Here is a 15,800-nt window from a genome sequence, read left to right on the forward strand (position 1 = left end):
CAAATATCTGTTCGAGATTCTGCTTTGAATTCTCTTCGATATATTCTCAGAAGGGTTATTGCTGGATCATATGGTAATTCTATTTTTAAATTTTTTGAGGACCCGCCATACTGTTTTCCATAGCAATTGCACCATTTTACTTTCCCACCAATAGTGCACACGAATTCCAATTTTTCCTCATCAACACTTGTTACTTTCTGGCGTTTTTAAAAAAATGCATAGTGGCCATCCTAATTGAGGTGAGAAGATACCTCATTGTGATTTTCATTTGTGTTTCCATATCCATGGTTCTTTATGTTCCCCTTTAGTCTTCAATTATATAAAAAACAAACATAAATAATTTGAGTTTTAAGTCTTCAAGAAATAACTTCATTCAATTTTATTGTCACTGTGTCTTTATTATTATTCTCAAAATATTTTATTTTGGTTGTGCTTTGAGCCTAGAATTCATCTATTATTTCTTTGTTTATAGCTGTTCTTCAGTTGCTGATAATCCTGGACGTGGAGAAATTTTCAAGCATCTCCATTTTTTGCTGGTGTCAGTGTTTTCAGAACTTCAATTAGCTCAATGGCGAAGCCAGGGCTTCTGGTATATTATCCTGCTGATGGCTTCCCTCTGGTTCCTGAGGCTCTACCTGCATTACCTTAGCCAGTGGCTTTTCCTCCAGGCCATTTCAACTCCTGTTACAAAGTGAGTGCTTTCCCCTGAAAGTCAAAAGAATGTATTTTCATCTTGATAGGCCAAATGAAAGTACAAAACTCCTCTCCCCTCCATTTACCATAAGAACTAAAATGCCGGTATGATTTGAAAAGACAAAAATGTTTTTGTCTAAGAGCAGAAACGTCTTTTGCAGTTATATTCTCATCTTATGGGCCTATATATACAAATACATAATTGGTACATCAATATATATTTAAATTTTAGCAGATTCAAATATGTTCTAATATCTGAGCAAAATCCAAAAAGGAGTTTAGCAACAATATTTTATTCTATTTTGATTTTATCAGAGTGACTTAGGCTAAAGGTATTTTAGAAGTAATGTAAGTATGATTTATCACCTATACTCAGAGAGGCAAAGATTGCTTCTTCTGCAAAATGATTGAATTCAAACAATTACCAAACTCAAGCCCAGACAGCTTTCTGGGCCATTATCCTCTGGAAAAAGATGACACTTTAAAGGTTATCTCTCCATAAACATGATTCCATAGACACTATAGATAGACAGACAGATTGATATCAATACAAGTAAAATTCATTTTCTCAAATGTAGATGGTATAGATAAAAATAAAGATGTGTGTATATTTTCAATTAAGAAGATTGCAAACACCTTTGAGACACTATGAAAAGGGGTATATGTGTGTATCATATATACACACATAGTTTTTGATTGTCTTTTAAAATTAAATCACAAGTATCTGAATGTTAGTGTATATGAAAATTTATATATACTAAATAACTGGATCTTCAAGAGTGAATTTTTATGTAAATATTATATCCCTTCCCTTCTTCCCTTCTTTCCTCTCTTTCTTTTTCTTTTTTCTTTTTATGTGAGGGTTTTCAAAGCAGAAAGAACTAGTGTTATGGCTGTGCTGTTCGCTATCCACTCTTTTACTTCTTCAATAGAAAAGGAAGTTCTATCTTTATGGGTAGTTAATAAAACAAAACTGCAGAAAGTATCTTGACAGCTCAATTGATCAACTTTCTTAAGAAACAGAAGACCTCAGGTATTATAGGGTATTTTGCTGGCTATTGTCTCCATCCACCAGCTTGAATCATACATTAGCTCCATGTCACATTGTAGCAACAATGAACATTTCTTCTGCTCTTGTTCTATTTTAGGTTCTCTGCTAAGAAATGTACACACATTATTTGATATTCACAACAGCATAAGAACAAAGCATACAACTTCCCTAAAGCAAAGATTAAGAGTGGATAAAATGAAGAACTCTTTCTAGTAGATAGCTGATAAGTAGAATCCACAAGCAGGATTAACGACAAAACAGCTTTACAAAGGCTGCAATGCAGGGAGGGGAAAGTTGGAGTGCAAGGAAATCTCACTCTGCATGGAAAGAGGGTGCCAACGCCTGGGTCAAGGCTTAGTGAATTACTGGGCTCAGCTTGGATTCGACCCTTTAGTCCTTAGGTTGTGCCGAGTTGCCCCTTTTAGAACAACCAAGAAATTTGACATGTTTTCTTGTCAGTGGTGTTGTTATTGTTGTAGTTAGGAGTCTATCTAGAGAAATCACAAACAAAATTAATCAGCTATGCTCAAAGTCTGAAGAATTATTAGACATATTTGTATTTCTGATTTCTGTTAACAGTTGACCCATTAGTAAGTTTGCTGGTATATTTTGCATTTCAAATAGCCTACCTTAGAGTATGTGTGAACCACAGGGAAGTTCTTAGTTGATATCTCTGCTCAGTGGATAAGACTCATGTCCTTTTGTATGGTTCATATGGCACAAAAACAATGAACAAGGTAGAATTTGCCTTCTCCTGAAATGTGAGCTATTGAGGTGGTACTAAGGTGTCAGAAAAAGATAGCTACTCCTAATACTTTATTCTGGAATACTGTTCAGTGTCAAGTTTTCTATATTAAAAATAATGAAACAAAGCACATAGTTCTTTGAATTGTTTTGTACACCTGGCGTGTATAATTTTCTTTGCACATACGTTTGCTTTGTTTTCTCCACAGATTCCATTTCTCCCCTCTCACGGTTGAGCTTTGCTACCCACCTTCTTCAGTTCACATTAGAGAAGAGTTGCTTGTGGTTGTCATGGGTCCTTTAATGCTGAATGCAACGATCCTTCCTTTGCTTCTGATCAGATGGGGCTGTCAGCTACTGTTTGCCTACTGCCCTGACGTCTTGTCAAAGTTAATCATTACCATGGGACTATGGACAGTTCTAGACCCATTGGCAGTGTTTATAGTGGACATAGTCCTGGGGGTAAGTCAAGAAAGATAATGGGAATATGAGTCCTTGACATAGAATTTAGCTTTAGTGCACAAATCAGTCGGCAAGGGAAGTTTCAATACTCATCAACAATTCAATATTCATTTTAAATTGGAGTTTTTGAGTTTTTCCTCATAATAATAAAAAATTATGGATGTCTAATATAATCAATTGAAGTGTAGTCTTGACAATCTTAAATTTAAAAACTTGCAAAATAAACAGGAAATAATGTTGGAGATCGAATCCAAGCTAGTTGGCATGTTTTCAAAATTACTACAAAGAAGTTTATTTTGTAACTTATTGTTGGTAACTATTTTCAATATTAAAAATATTTCATAGTGACACTTTACAGAAAAGTAATCATACAGTATTTCCGTTAATTGGTTAGGTTATTTATTTACTTTAGGATCTAATACATACTCTTCCATTGTTAAATACACTGGAGAAGAATAAGCTTTTAAAACATTTCTAAGTAATAAATACATTTTTTAAAAAATCACTCCATAGACATTTATTTTGACTTTTGGATACTTATGAAATGACAAAAATGTTACATTTTTCACCCTAAAATATACAGATTAAGAATTTCATTATTATGAATGATGTGCTGGAGTACACGATGAGGTATAAACAATATTTATAATGATTCTAATATTTGAAGAACACTTTGTATTTTTCAAGCAACTTCACTCAATTTAATTTATTTGTTTATATATTTGCAATAACACTGTAAGTTGATGGGACAAGTATTCTTCTGACTTTACAACTGAGAGAATTTACACACACATAACTGCATGATTTGTCCCAGGCTACATAACCAGCATACCACAACTAGGAATAGAACCCAGACTATAAATTCCAAGGCTGGTATTTTGTTTTTTCCATTATACTAAAATCTCTGCTTCAAAGTTTGAACCAATATACTGTTTTGTGAAATCAAATGTATGCTTTTTCTGATGGCAATTATTTGATTACATCAAAATATTTACTAATAAATTTGGGGCTATAATTTGAGGCAAAATTTATTTAAAGATTCATGTAAATTTATTGTCACATCCAAATCTCTCGTTGCTTTCAATTTTCAAGGCCTCAGATTTCCTGGTGAGCATTATTGGAATGCACTGATTCTCAAACCTTAATCTGCATTATTAGATCTTTGCAAGTCTTATTAAAATAAGTATTGCTGGGCCTTGCCTCCAGTGTTTCTGGTTTGGGATCTGCAGTAAGGCCCAAGAATTTGCGTTTCTAACAAGTTCCCAGATGACATTGACATTGTTGGTCCAGGGACCACATTTTCCAAAACCACTGACATCATAGCTACATAGGAAAGATCTGGCGAGCATGCTGGGAAAATCTAGGAATGCCAAGGTAGCTTGAAAGGGCCAAACTCCAGCCAGGGAAGGCTCAATGGGGAAGTTTTACTGTCGTGCCAATTAACCACCACCCAAAACCTGACAGTAGTTACTTTATCTAGTTTCATTGAAGTTTACAAAAGATTTATATCAGATTACCAACCCAAAATGAAAGGTATGAACAAATAATGAAATAATTCAAGCCAAAAAACACTTTAATTTGGAGTCATCAAATTTTCAAGCAATTTCAATAGGGAAAGGGAAAGGATATCTGAATTTTAATTAAATTTTTGTACTCTAGATCTGGCTATGAAACGTAGCCCCAAGCAAGAGAGCAGATGGATACTATAAATAAATCAATATGATAAAATATTCATTTATAAATTATCTTAATTATGCAATAATATTCCACAACTAGTATATTTCTCCTTTTAAGAAGAAAAAGTTTTACAATTGATATATACAAGTATATATGTGTTTAGACTATATTTGTTGTGCCAAACAGATCATAGAGATGGGTTGTGTTGATGGACTCTATTGTTAACTGTATTTCAAATGGACTCTTCCATTAATAATATTCTTTTAGAACTAAAAACCAAACTGCTACCAAACTGCATTCATGAAGATGTTGGTGGGTGCTGGGATTAGCAGCTAGGATCAGCAAAGGCCTGTTGCTGTTTTTATTTCCATCTCTCAGGCCACAGTCTTCTAGAGCAGTGTATCTCCAACTTTAATGTGCTTTCAAGTTACCTGGGATGTGATTAAAATGCAAATTCTGATTCAGCTGGTGGCCAGAGTCTGTATTTTAACAGATTCCTAAGTGATGCTGAAGATGCTGGTTCCATAGACCAGACCACATGTGACAAGGTGCTAGACACTTTACCCAGATGGCCTCTCCCTTCCCTTTGCTGTTTGCTAGGCTGGGCCTGCACTTGCTCAGGGCTTCTGGGCCGCTCTAAAAGAGACTGGGGTCCTCAATGCACTGACTCCACTAATGGCTTTTTCAGGCTTTGTGGGAGAATTCTGACTGCTTATTTCCGAGTGGAATCACCTTTGCTAGAATTGCTTAGAAACTGCAGACACGTGCCATAGTTGACTCTGCAACCATGTAGATAGATTATGTAACATTATTAAAGTGAATTAAAATCAGTGCCCAGCGAGACTACCGGAGTAGCTAATTTCTAGTCCCACTGCTAGGAATGGAGCTGCAGCCACAGGTCAAGGAAAGCTTAGCAGGCTGACCTGTTTTCCTGTTCTAGCCTGTGAGCTTGCACTGAAGTCTCAGCACCATTGAACACCTTGATGACAGGTTAGAAGAGGGAGCCTCATTTGTCAGAAGTGGTTGTATTTTCTATCCCAGCTTTAAGTTTTTTCACCCTCGCAGATCAGCTTCATTCTGATTCTGAGTTGACTGAGGTAGAACCAACTGGATTTCATCTACATTCCTACTTCTCTCGGACTCTAGGTTAGAGAGGAGGAGACTGCCATCATGGTTTGTTGAGCAGAAGTAGACAGGCGTGCTGTCTGCATTCTGGTAGGATCATATCCCACGGCGTCTCCCAGTTCCTCCCAGAGGCCTGATGTGCCCATTGAGTAGGCGGGGTGCCAGTCTGATTCTTTTGCAACACTACATGTAAAGCCATTTGGTGAGGAAAGGCAGCTGTCCTTTATGATCTTCTGAGATCTCCTCATAAGGAAATGCTGCAGCCTTCCTGGAAAGGCTTTCCTTATTCTAATCAGGTCCCCTAGAGAGATTAATAGCTGAACGGTCCACTCTATCAAAGGCAGCTGAGAAAATGAGCAGTCCTAATTTACTCGGGGGGTCTCTGATGTAATCTACAGGAACGTAGCCTCCAGCATGGCCATCTCAGAACCAGTGCAGGGGTCTGTAACCTGATGGAAGCTGACTTGGATTCTGAGAGTTGAGTATAGCACCGTATCTTTCTCCACTTGGAAAAAAAAGCTGACGGCTCATTCCCAAGCTGCACAATTATTGACTCTCCAGTTAGAATCCATCACGTCTCATTGCAGATGACATCTCCTTTGGCTGTCTTTAGAAAACCCTAAAGCTGCATATAAACCTTAGAGCAGCAGCACTTGGACACTCCCACGAACTGGGTCAAAATATGTGTTTTAACATGCTCTCCAGTAATTTAACAGCATGTTGAATTTTGAGAAGTACTGTTCTAAAGCAGTGGTTCACAAAGGGAGGCACCAGTGTCACCTGGACCTTAATAGAAATGAAAAGTCACAGGGCCGCATCAAATCTACTGAGGCAAAAACTCTGAAATTGGGCTCAGCTTCTGGGAAGAAGCTATGTGTTTTAACAAGCTGAGGATCATCTATGTTTGATTCCGATCAGCCAGCCAAAAGAGATGTTACCTGATTTTATTGATAGTTTTTGTTCTAAATTAACTTTTCTCATGGTAATCTAAAAGGACACATGGCAAGTGTAATGGTTCAAGATCAAAGCATTGAGCGGGGGTCACTTTTGCTAATAATACTTGGCCAGTCTCTCAGTTTGCTGCTCAGAGGTTGGCAGTGCATTTCCCCACCTCCACTAGTGACAGTATGTTCAACAGTTCCATTGAGTTCCTAATTTTCTTCTCTGCCTGAGCCCTAATCTAGGTAAAAAGTAGAGGAAAATTTTGCTTTTGGATGTTTTAACTGAACAGCATGTGTTTATTGAGTATGTACTCTCTGCACAGGATTTTAAAAGATACAGAATAAATATGGCATTATTTCTGCCCTAAATATAGACAGTGAGATAAGAATAACATACAAAAACAAAGATCAAAGAAAGGTAGAATGCAAGAATTTCAATTCAACAAATGCTTGAGAATCTGTTGGAAGTGATTATGGAGTAATCAAAAGAGCACAGACTTGAAGTCAGGGAAACTGGGTTCCGGTCCCAGTTCTGCCATTTGTCAGCTGTGTGATGTTGGATAAGCCAGTTAATCTCTCCAGTTTTCAATTTCCTATATGCATCACAAAAAGGTAACAATACCTACAAATATTAACATCTGCCTTACTCACTTCACTATATTGCTGGAAGAATCAAATGATAGGCCAACTAGGTATAAACTTAGAAAAATCTGACCCCATACATATAAAATGAAAGGAACAAGGACGTGATTATAATGAAGTGACGATACTTGTGCTTTGTGGATGATACAAGACGCAACAGCCATTGCCCCGTGGCCCAGGCAGGAACTCACAATCTAGTTAGGGAAGCAAAATATACACAAAAAAAGGACGTAGTATGGGCATTGTGTGATGAATGTCATTTGAGAGGCACCTGGCACATTCCCTTATATTTTTCAGGTCTTTGCTCAAATGATACGTTTTCAAAGATATATTTTCTGATTGCAGTAGTATATAACACACCCCATCCCTCCTACACTTTTTTCTGCTTTATATTTTTCTTCATAATATCATCTAAAATACCCTATATATTATTTAATCTTACTTATATTCTTGTCTTTTTACCCCCTCCCACACACACACACTTAAATGTAAGCTCCAAGAAATTAGAGCTTTTGTCTTATTTTATTCACTATCTTCACAGCTTAGTGACACATAATCAGCATTCAGTACAATACATGTGGGTCAAATGAATGATTAGCCTCTATTAATTAGATTATGTTATTGGCATCAAACATATATAATTATTTTTCGTTTCATTGATGAATCCCATATCTATTTCTTTACCTTTGAAAACCAGCAGAAAGGTAAGATCTGGACTAGGAGAAATGCATGGCAACTCTTGCAGGTCTGCTGCTTAAAATCCTAGCAACAGACTCACATTTTGCAAGGTAGACCAACTAACAAGTACAGAATTTAAAAATAAAAGTTTTGGTGGGTGGTGAAAAAAGCAGTAGCTGAAAGTAGGAACATCTAAATTCTAGTCACTGCTCAGTCACTAAAGAATATGTTGGTGTATGGGCAACACAAATTAACCTCTCTAGGCTTCTGTTTCTACCTATATGTACGTAATTCTTATTAGCTAGTTTTGAACATGACCTTTTAAGTTATATTTATATAATTGTCAGTTTAAACAATAAATAAATTCTTTCCCCTCTCTTACATTGGAGAAAAAATACTTTACATTTATATTGCATATTACATCCACTTGATATCGTGAGAGTCATAATTAAAGAACATTCATGTTTTATAAAACTCAAAGGTCAAAGATGTCATATGACAATGCTTTAGGTTTGTTTTTAAAGACCTCATTGCCTTGTATTTATTTCTAACCCAACATAGAATACGTTTTTTTCTTGTCTAAAATAAGGACTTATTTGTAAATTGACCTAATGTAAACTTTGGTTTTCAAGCTCATATTAATAGGCTGTTAACTTTTTTTATAAGTTTCTAAAATGAGCCATCTATTTTATGCATAGCACAAATTAAATTCTTTTGAAGTATGCTACAGAAAGAAAGGAATTTTTCTACCACCCTATTTAATTTCTTCATATCTTGTGCTCATTAAATTCAGAAGTTAATAGTACATAAATAAAACATGGCTTTTACTTTATGAATTGCATATAGGATGCACATATTTAAAAGCTTATAAGGAAAATGAGAAAAACTTGGTAAACCAACCATGCAAACGCAGTCTTTTTTTCCGTTGTACAACTGAAGATCTGGTGATCTGTAGTACCTTGAAAATTAAATTTAAAAACAAATTATAGGATCATATGGTCTTTGTGTATTTAAATTAATCTAACTTGATGACCAGTGTTTCTCTCTATATATTTTCTGAATTTGTATTTTCTTTTGTCAGCGGCTCACACATGATGGGGACACTCCTGTAGCTGATGCAGCAAAGCTATACTGGGCGTTTGTAAGAACCATGCAATCAGGAATTCCTGGTGTAATCCTCACGGTTTTAATTTACATCCTCCTGTTCATCATTTCTTCTTTGATTTTGTATTTGTATTGTCTCAGGTAAGGTGCTTCTTGGGTTCTTTAGAGTGTTCAGCCTCCAGTCTTGGTGTTATATTGGTGAGGCTGAGGGAGGCTATGAGAACATGATTAAAGCAGAGAAGTTATTATAGAACTTAGCCATGTCTGCATGGCTAAGGTAGAAAGCTCCTGAGTTGTGTGTAGCAATTGCCATTAAGACCAGCCAAGAAATTATTTGACTTCTGGTGAAATGTATTTTTTCCATTATATAGAGACAGCTTCTCTAAAATTTTCTTTTTTTCCTTTCCCCAACCCACTTTCTTCCACTCTTCCCATCCTTGCCAAAATCACTGAAAGAAGAATCATCCTTCAGTTTTGATCCTAAATATCATAGAGTTTGACTTGCCAGGTCATTAATTTAGCAAGTAATGTATGTATGTGAAGAAAGACAAGAAAAGCAACAAATACAAAGCATTATAAAAAGTGCCAGGAAGACTTTTCACTCTGTTGATGGTCTCCTTTGCTGTGCAGAAGCTTTTTAGTTTGATACAGTCCCACTTGTCCAATTTTGGTTTTGTTGTCTGCTATTTTTAAATACTAATATGAAAAGACATATGCAGGCCTAATTCATTGAAGAATTATTTGCAATAGTTAAGATATGGAAGCAACTTAAGTGCCTATCAGTAGACGATTGGATAAAGAAGATGTGGTAGACATATAAAATGAAATATTATTACTCAACCACAAAAAAGAATGAAATCTAACCATTTGCTACAACATGGATGAACCTAGAGGGTATTATGCTAAGTGAAATAAGTCAGAGAAAGACAAATAGCACATGATTTCATTTATATGTGGAATCGAAAGAACAAAATAAACAAACAAAACAGAAACAGACTCAAAGATACAGAGAACAAACTGATGGTTGCCAGATGGGAGAGAGGTTAGGGAACTGTATGAAAATGGTGAAGGGAATAAGAAGTACAAATTGGCAGTTATGAAATAGTCACAGAGATGTAAAATACAGCATAGGGAATAGAGTCAATAATGTTGTAATAACTATGTATGATGCCAGGTAGGCATTAGACTTATCAGGGGGATCACTTTGTAAATTATATAAATGTCTAACTGCTATGCTATACACCTGAAACTAATATAAAATAATATTGAATGTCAACTATAATTGAAAAATAATAATTTGAAAAGCCATTTTTTATATCCATGAAACAATTGCCGAAATCAATGTCATGAAGCTTCCCCCCGCCATGTATTCTTATAGAAATGTTAGAGTTTCAGGTCTTATCTTTAAGTTTTTAATCCATTTTGAGTTTATTTTTGTGTATGGTGTAAGGTAAGCATCCAATTTCATTCTTTTGCATGTGGATACTCAGTTTACCTAGCACCATTTGTTGACGAGACAATTCTTTTTCCATTGAGTATTTTTTGCATCCTTATTGGAGATCAGTTGACTGTACATGCATGGAATTATTTCTGGGCTTTGTAGTCTGCTCTATTGGTCTATATATCTATATTTATGCCAGTACCATACTGTTTTAATTACTGTAAGTTTGTAATATAATCCAGCAATTTGACTTCTGTGGATTTATACAAAAGAATTAAATTCAGGATCTAAAATAGATATTAGTACTCCCATATTCATTACAGCACTATTCATAATAGCTGGGATGTAGAAACAATGGAACTGTCCATCAACAGATGAATGGATAAAGAAAATGTGGTATATACATACACTGGAATATTATTCAGCCTTAAAAAGAAGGAAATCCTGCAATATGTGACAATGTGAATAAACCTTGAGGACATCAGGCTAAGAGAAATAAGCCAGTCACAGAAGGACAAATACTGCATGATTCCACTATATGACGTACCTACAATAGTCAAAGTCATAGAGGCAAGAGTAGAATGGTAGGTATCAGGGACTGGGGGTGGGGGGGACAGGGAGTTGCTATCTAAAAAGTATAAAGTTTCAGTTATGCAAGATTATATTCTAGAGATCCACTGTACAACACTGTGCCTGTAGTTAGCAATATTATATTGTACACCTAAAAATTGTTAGGAGGGTATATTTCATGTTAAGTGTTCTCACCGTAATTAAACAAAACAAAGCAAAACAAAACAAAAAACCAGTGCTTGAAAGAAGCCAACACAGGAGTCTCCGGGAACACAGAGCAAAGGAACCAATACAGGTCTGGAGGAGGATAGGGGCAGTAGCCAAACACTTCATTTGAAATATAATAAAAGTAATTATTGAAGTTTTAATATAATTTAGCTAGAAGGAAAACAGAAATAAGCATGTTTGCAGGCAAAAGGAATATGTATAAAACCATATCATCATGAGCTCGTTTGATATATTTGGCGAATCAAAAGTATTTTGATGTGTCTTGAGTATAAGATACGTACAGGGCGATGGCAGTTGGCTGACATGAGATTAGAAACACAGTTAAGAACCAGATGATGAAAGTTTTAAATATTATGTTGTGAAGGTTGAATTTGTTCTAATCGTAAGGTAAAAACATTGAAAGATTTTAAAGCTTTCATCTTAGGAAGATCACTCTACTAGTAGAAGTGAAGGTGGATTTAACGTTGGCCAGCTTAGAAGCAGAAAAATCTAGTTAGAAAGACATTTTAGTAGTCTAGGCAGAGTGTTAAGAGCCTTAACAGAGAGAATGACATAGGAAATGGAAAGTTGTGGCATATTTAAGAGATTGTTAAGAGATATAATATAACTTTGGGGCATTTTGGAAGTTGAAGATGAAGGAAAGGATGACATTTAGTACAACCTTAAGTTTTGGAGTTGGCCAGATGGATGGATGTCTGTAGCATCCTTAGAGAAAGAGATTACATAGAGAGTGAACATTTAAAGGAGATAATGTGTTAAATTTTCATTCATATTGACTTTGAGATGTCTTTGATATAGCCAAGGGAAAATGCATCGTAAGAAGTTGAACAGATGAGTGTAGAGTTCAGGGAAAACCACATAGACGATTTGTGTGGTTAAAACCTTCAGTTTTATTGGTTTGTTGGGTACAGGCTAGATTGCAGTGGGCTGAGTGAAGGATGAAGGCATAGAGTCGGGACTTTGACAAACTTTTTCACATGGCTATGCTGTAAATGGAAAGGGGTTAGAAAAAGATATTTTAGAAAGGGTGGGTTTTAATATGGATGTGATTTGAATATATGCATATATAACAGGGTTACCAAGAAATGTATACACAAGACTTGTATTCATCTTTTGTTATCAGTATATATTCAGTATTAAAATTATAATACAGTTTTTTCCTTTCTTAAAATGTGTATACATTTTTTGGCATCCTCTGTGTGTGTGTGTGTGTGTGTGTGTGTGTGTGTGTGTGTGTGTGTGTGTCTGAAAATTCTAAAAGAAAGAAAAATTGAAAACGTTTAAGCAAGACAGGATAATTGAACAAGGTCTCTGTAAACATGGGATAGAGCACATGTGGAGACAAAACTTGGATTTAGGAGAAAGATCTTGTCTCTTGATGAAATAGGGAAAGAGATAAGGGTGATTGCAAATGCATGGATGTTCCTGGAAAGGTGCTGAGGGAGTTCATATATGATAAGCCATTATTATTTTCTATGAAGTGGGAAGTGAACTCATTCCTCAATTCTTCCTTCACTAGACTGAAGGAGCCTTTACATCACTAACTTAGCTGTTGTAAAATTATCTAATTCTCCACGGAATGTATGTTGTTAAGGCACAGGCTTGTTTTATATTTTGACATGTCATGAGCATTGCATGTCATCCTTCCGGAGCTCTTACTTTCCTAGGAAATGGAAAAAAGTCTTCCATGATCATTCAGTTTTCATTTGACTACTAACTTGTTATATGGCCTTAGGCGAAGATGTTCATTTGCTAGATTTTTAAGCAATTTTTTTTGTGTGTAACATGGTAAAGATTACACATACTCGTATGTTTAGATATTACAAGAGGCTCCACATGGATCATTACTCTTTTATTTTAAATGACTAGGGTTTCCTAGAGAATTAAAATAAAAAAGTATATCATGTAGTTCAGACTTTTGTGGGACTAAAAATTTATCAGATGATATTATGTATTATTTATTCTTTGTCAATATATTTCTTCTCACTTTAAATAAGATGAATATTTACAATTATGCTTTTCTTTATCCAAAGTCTACATTTTTATTATCAGGATACCTATAATGTATGAAAAGTTTAGCACAGAATTTATGCACTAAAAAACTAGAATTTAATCTTTTGCTACCTAAAACAAATAGTTTGTTTTGAATAAAACAGACCATTACTACATGGGGAAGTGTAGGTTGGAAGAGTAGGAAGGTTTATAATGAAAGGAGGACTGATTAAGGAAAAGGCAAATATAGACAGAGTGTCTGGACATCATAGAGAATGAACCTGAGAAAATCCAGGAGGAATAAATAAGTTTTGTTCACTCAACCTAACCTCTCACTGTCTTCCATCTTAGCCTATCCTATTCAGATCTAGGCATGCTCAGTAACCCCAAGTGGGTTCTGCTTATGTTTTAGAAGCAGATGATGTTGATTCCTTTGGATAATGATAAGAGCTACAGTAATCTCCCACAGAGAAAATACCTGTGTTTTCCATATGAATAAAGTCACTCCAATGTCAGCTGACAAATCTCTCTTTATTGATGTTTGCAAAATATCTTTCTCTGAAATAGTGGAGAGCTGGGCAGCTCAGTTCTTCCATGAAGCACGTGTTTCCTCACTGGATGCCGCTGGTCAGTGAAGGGTGGTTTTGCTCTGGCATAAAAGCAGGGGAAGAGACACAGAAAGCATAAGAACTCAGTGATAAATGCCAATGTAGTTTTGTGCATGTCGACTGATTTAATTTAGCATTCTTAGCCTCAATGTTAAAGCAATAACCCTAACTCTTTCTGGACTCTTGGATCGGTGCTGTCAAAACATAAGATAACCTGACTAGCTACATACAAAGGAGAGGAAGTCTGCTGTGCAGGCTGCTAATAGAAAATTTTGTCTCGCTCTGGGTGCAGGAGGCTCCACATTATGGGATCTGGCTGTGCAAGCTTTAGATTAGACACGTTGAGTTTGGCTGATTGGATCTCATTACTCCAAGAGCCTGAGTAATTTCTGGCTGAAGGATTTCTACTGGAAAAAAATTCTCACTCCCATACCTCTGGTAGTAGGATGGTTGTCTGGCATGCCAGTTCCTTGCCTCTGTAGAAGGAGGTTCTTGAGTGGGGTGCAATTATTTGGACTGGATTTCATAACTTTCAAAAAAGCATTCATCTTTTGAATGTTTTTCCTTATAGGAAGAATATATGCTATCTACAAAAAATCAAAACTATGGAAAAGAATTAAAAAATAGATTAAAAAGTAATCTAACCATCTAGAAAACACATTGTTAACCTTTTGGTAAATTTCTTTTGACTTTTTTCCCATGTATATTTAGTTTTACAAAGTTGAAATTATATTGTAAGTATAACTGCATCTGTTCATTTTAAACTTAACATTATATGATAAATATTTACATTTTCTTTACTTACTTTATGAACATTTAATGCCTACACAATATTTTATACTATATAAGCAGTATAAAATATTTAAATATTTGTGGACAATAGATTGTTTCTCATTTTTTGTGAATCTTATAAATAATTCTGATGAACATCTTAAGACTCAGAGGCTTGTTCACATTTTAGATTATTCTTGAATAGGTCTTAGATGTCCAGAAATACTGGTTCAGAGAGTATGATAATTCTAAGACACTTAATAACTCTGGAAGAATTGTTTTCCAGAGAAGTTGTATGGATTTATACTTCTAGAGCAATGCATGAGGGAACTTAACAAATCATGTTCGCATCATGTGTTAACCTTGTATAATCTAACATAAGGAATGCAATTTCATACTTTTCTAAAGGTGTATTTCTTTGTTTAATAGTAACTAAACATTCTTAATATACTTGTCATTCATCTGTATTTCCTCTTTGTGAATTGCATTTTGAGTGTCCTTTTGCCTTTCTTTCTACCAAACATTCAAATGTTTTTCTTATGAGTAATATATACAGATATATATATATATATATATATATATATATATATATATATATATATAAATATTTGATAGTTACATTTTAAATGTATTTTTGATTTTAAAAATAGATATTTATAATTCATATACTGTAAAGTCTTTTGATCATTTTATGACTTGTTTAAGTATTTGTTAAATTAAAAAAAAAAAATCTTTCCCCATTCAGAAATTTTGCTATTTACTTCTATTTTTATAAAGTTTGAATTTTTTTCATTGAACTCCTTGTATAAGCCACATAGAATTAATTTGATATAGATAGTGTAAGATCTAAATGAGATATCCTTTAATTTTTTATTTTACTGGTATGTTCTTTAAGTTGGTATTATATCTAGATATTAACTGTTTTGCCATTTTTGTCTTCCTTAGTTTTATTTTAAGTGATTTTAATTCATCAACCTATGTTTTCAGTGTAATAGACAGAGCTTCTCTTTTCCAGAGATTCTTTTAAAACATTTGCGTTTTTACCAAACTTTTATAGATGGCCATTTACAGGC

The 15,800-nt window shown here is 34.9% G+C and overlaps 1 protein-coding gene across 1 annotated transcript in view; it reads left to right on the plus strand.

The window, feature by feature from the left end:
* The window catches only part of LOC117027123 (uncharacterized), a 252,524-nt gene that overhangs the window by 227,947 nt on the left and 8,777 nt on the right, over positions 1 to 15,800 (plus strand). Inside the window, 3 exon segments of the mRNA XM_033114510.1 lie at positions 473 to 691; positions 2,698 to 2,950; positions 9,095 to 9,258. Of these exon segments, the coding sequence (XP_032970401.1) occupies positions 473 to 691; positions 2,698 to 2,950; positions 9,095 to 9,258 (636 nt within the window).

This window comes from Rhinolophus ferrumequinum, chromosome 9, assembly GCF_004115265.2.
Source record: "Rhinolophus ferrumequinum isolate MPI-CBG mRhiFer1 chromosome 9, mRhiFer1_v1.p, whole genome shotgun sequence".
Taxonomy (NCBI): Eukaryota; Metazoa; Chordata; class Mammalia; order Chiroptera; family Rhinolophidae; genus Rhinolophus; species Rhinolophus ferrumequinum.